General features: G+C 49.0%; 1 protein-coding gene across 3 annotated transcripts in view; it reads left to right on the forward strand.

The window, feature by feature from the left end:
• The first annotated feature begins 598 nt into the window (after window positions 1-598).
• Window positions 599-3,512, forward strand: part of MYCN (v-myc avian myelocytomatosis viral oncogene neuroblastoma derived homolog) — a 9,234-nt gene continuing 6,320 nt past the window's right edge. For all 3 annotated transcript variants that reach the window (XM_018554173.1, XM_018554174.1, XM_018554175.1), the window contains exons 1-2: window positions 599-691; window positions 1,225-2,032. In XM_018554173.1, coding sequence (XP_018409675.1) covers window positions 668-691; window positions 1,225-2,032 — 832 coding nt within the window. In that variant the 5' untranslated portion in view covers window positions 599-667. The remainder of the gene's footprint in view (window positions 692-1,224; window positions 2,033-3,512) is intronic.

Here is a 3,512-nt window from a genome sequence, read left to right on the forward strand (position 1 = left end):
GCAGAGGAGTGTGTGTGGTGAGCTGCACACTATATATAATATGTGAGGCGGAAGGAGCACCCAGTATTATATATATATAATATGTGAGCTGGCAGGGGGCAGATCCAGTGCTGGTCTCTATAACAATGTATGGAGCGGAGACAATGATCTCACACACATCCATAGGCCGCCTCTCCCCCCTCCTCTGAGGCTGTGTGGCAAGCACACACACAACCACGGCCTGTATAATGGAAGCGACCTCCCATCTGCCGGCCCCCCTCTCTCCTCTTCTCTCTCTCAGCCCTTTGAAGAGCTTGCACGGCCGGCTGCCCCTGTGAGCCGGAAACCTATTGGGCGATAAGCAGCGGGCTCACATTTCTCACTGGAGAAAGGGAAGGAGGCAGGCGGCAGAGAGCGGAGGACGGAGGGGGGCCGGGAGACATTTTGGCGCGAAACAAGTTGCACCTCCCAAGTAGGATGGCTCCATGAAACACAAGGGGGGCGGGGGAGGTGGGGTGAAATTGGGTCTTGTCTCTTCTCTCTCCTTTTTTTTTTTTGCTATCCACCTCCCATTCTCCCGGGTGTGTCATTTTTTTTTTTTTTACTTAATAACATCCAACAGCTTCAAAGTGCATGCAGTGACAGTGTGCAGAGTGCAGGGAGAGGGAGTGCAGCTGGAAGTAGGTGCATGTACACTCGGGGACACACTGAGGTAAGGCTGCACCCTGGACACCACTGCTGTTCTGTCAGCTCCACACATTGCACTTGCCTTATGCCATGCATGGGAGAGGGGTTGGTAACCCTTGGCAACAAGCCTTCCCAGTTTCTCCCTGCTGCTGGTCCTGATGTGGAGGACGCAGTTGCTATGGGTTACCTGGCACAGCATCATGCCTCTCAGTGACACCTTATTGGAATGCAAGGAGGTTTTTTCTTTTTTGGAGATCAGATTTAGCTATATATATTTTGCATGCATTTTTTTAATAGCATCCCTCACCTCCTGGGTGAGGGATGCTAGCTGTCAGGTGACGGCTCACTGCTACACAGGGGCCATGCACACCTTGAACAAATGCAGATACATGCATGATACAAATGCAGATGTGGGCATGCAAGTGCATGCCGTTATTACAATCTGAGAGGGTTGCAAAAGTGATTAAATGCATTTGGTAGACCTCTGCTATTGCCGTTCACCTGGATCTGTGTCTTGTGTACCATAGTGGTGACTGGAGCTCCTTTCCTCTGTTTCAGATAGCAGCTGGATCTTTGGATAAGACGTCCCTGGTCGTTCATTGGCGTTCCGTAGCCAGGAGGAGCGGAAAGATGCCCGGGGTGGTGAGTAAGAACCCCGACCTGGAGTTTGACTCCCTGCAGCCTTGTTTCTACCCGGACGAGGATGACTTTTATCTGTGCGGACCGGACTGCGCTCCCCCAGGGGAAGACATCTGGAAGAAGTTTGAGCTGCTCCCCACTCCTCCTCTCTCCCCAAGCCGAGCTGGGCTGCAGAGCGACCCCTTGTCTCCTGGGCAGGGGCCCTTGCTGGAGTACGGCTTACAGGGGGATGGAGATGCTTTGGATTGGGCGTCGGAGTTCCTGCTGCTGCCCCCCGAAGCCGACCTGCTGGGGGGATCGGGCTGGGGTCTGCCACAGAGCAGCGAGCTGGGTTTGTCCCCTTGCAACCTCAAGTCCATCATTATTCAGGACTGCATGTGGAGCGGCTTTTCAGCCAGGGAGAAGCTGGAAAGGGCTGTCAACGAGAAGCTCGGGAAGGCTGCCGGGATTGTAGAGTCTGGAACCCCAAGTCAGGCTGGCACCCCTGCCGCCAGCAACCTGCTGGGTCAAGGAGAGGATTTGAACAACCCTGCCTCTCACTGCGTGGACCCGGCGGTGGTTTTCCCATTCCCGATCAATAAGGGAGAGAGTGTCAGAAATGCCCAGGCTGCTACACCCGTCAGTGCCATATCTCCAGCCCCTGTGCCATCCTCTGTACCAGCCAGGGGCTGTGCCCAGCCATGCCGAAGCAGCACCAGCTCTGGAGACGAGAGTCACAGTGAGTCTGGTAAGTAGACCATTGCATGCTGCTGTTATTCTGCATGTACCAGTACATATCAATAAAATAAATAAAAATGTTTTTTTTTTAACTTTGTTTTTAAATGTGTGTGTGTACATTAGACCACAATTGTACTATATGCTGCTGTACATATTTTATAATGGTGCAAACAGCAGTGTCATGACCCCTAGCAACCAGTCCAAATCTTGCTTCCAAATGGACGAACCAGTGCACCCAGCACAGTCCCTGATGACTTGTTTTGGGTCCTCAAAGTGTTGGGCATAAGCCCGGGAGACCTTTACATGTTTGGCAGAAGGTCACAGACAGCTGGCATTGGCACTTTTCACCCGGGACCTGTGCACTTGAGTTTGTGGGTGTGTTGAGCAGAGCAAAATAAAACCTTCCAACCTTCTTCTAGAAAAACTCTCCATATCCAGTTATCACTTGTACCTGCTGAGTCTTTTTTATCCAAAATAATATTGGCTGCAATTCGCCATGGAGGTTTATCGCGTCGCATTATTTGATACCAATTGTTTTTGTTTTTAATGTCATCCGTCTTTGTGCTGCAAGGTGGTGATTCAGTTGTAGTTCTGGCTGGAGAACCTTGGGCTGACTCTTGGAGCCCTCGATGACCCTTCTGTGATTTGGTTCCATGGGCTACGAATAAAAAACAAACAAATCTCTGCACATAGAATGGGGATTGAACAGTAGGAAGGTATCTCCTTGTTTGTTTGGAAGTAAGATGCATTCAGCAGCAGATTCAAGGTTAGAAGCAAGATTTACTCAGGTCAAGGGCAGGAGGGCGACACTCTCTGCAATATTCATTCGCTGGAACGGTAAGCTGAGGGATTGAAAAAAGAAAAAAATGTTCGTTTTTTTTAAAAATTTTATTAGAATAGGAGCTCTTGAAAGAGCTGACACGGTAACTCCCGACTCACAAAGTGCTTTTCTCTTTTGACCTCACTCATACAACAGGCACAGCGCAGGCCACTCAATCAGCCGCCTATTGAGCTGGGAGGCCGGCAGATGGCGGTGTTTTTTTGCTTTTAATTCTGAAAGGGTTCATTGAATTAGGAGAGAGACCTTTTTTTAGGCAGCTGAAGCGGCAGACGGGTTTTTTTTTTTCTATCTATTAAAAAGGTAATCCTATCATGTTAGTTACTAGTAACAGATGCCTGGCAACTTAAAGAGCAGCTTCTCAGGCAGAATTACAGCACTGCGCGCCTGGCGAGCCCCTCGCTCTACCCTTTATCCCACTGCCCTACTAATTAAGATACGGCCACTTAAGGTTTACCTCTCCTTTTTTCTTTTTTTTTTAATCATTTCCTTTATTTTGACTTCTCAGAATGTTAAATAGTTCCCTTTTAGCAGAGTTTGTATTCATTGCCAGCTAGCAATGAATGTGTTACAATAAAACAATACTATAAAGCAGAATTCTTCTTTTTCCCCAAAAAAACAAATGTGCTTCAACAGTCCGTGTTGCGACCGT

This window comes from Nanorana parkeri, unplaced genomic scaffold (genome assembly GCF_000935625.1).
Source record: "Nanorana parkeri isolate BGI_ZX_2015 unplaced genomic scaffold, ASM93562v1 scaffold145, whole genome shotgun sequence".
NCBI classification, from domain to species: Eukaryota; Metazoa; Chordata; class Amphibia; order Anura; family Dicroglossidae; genus Nanorana; species Nanorana parkeri.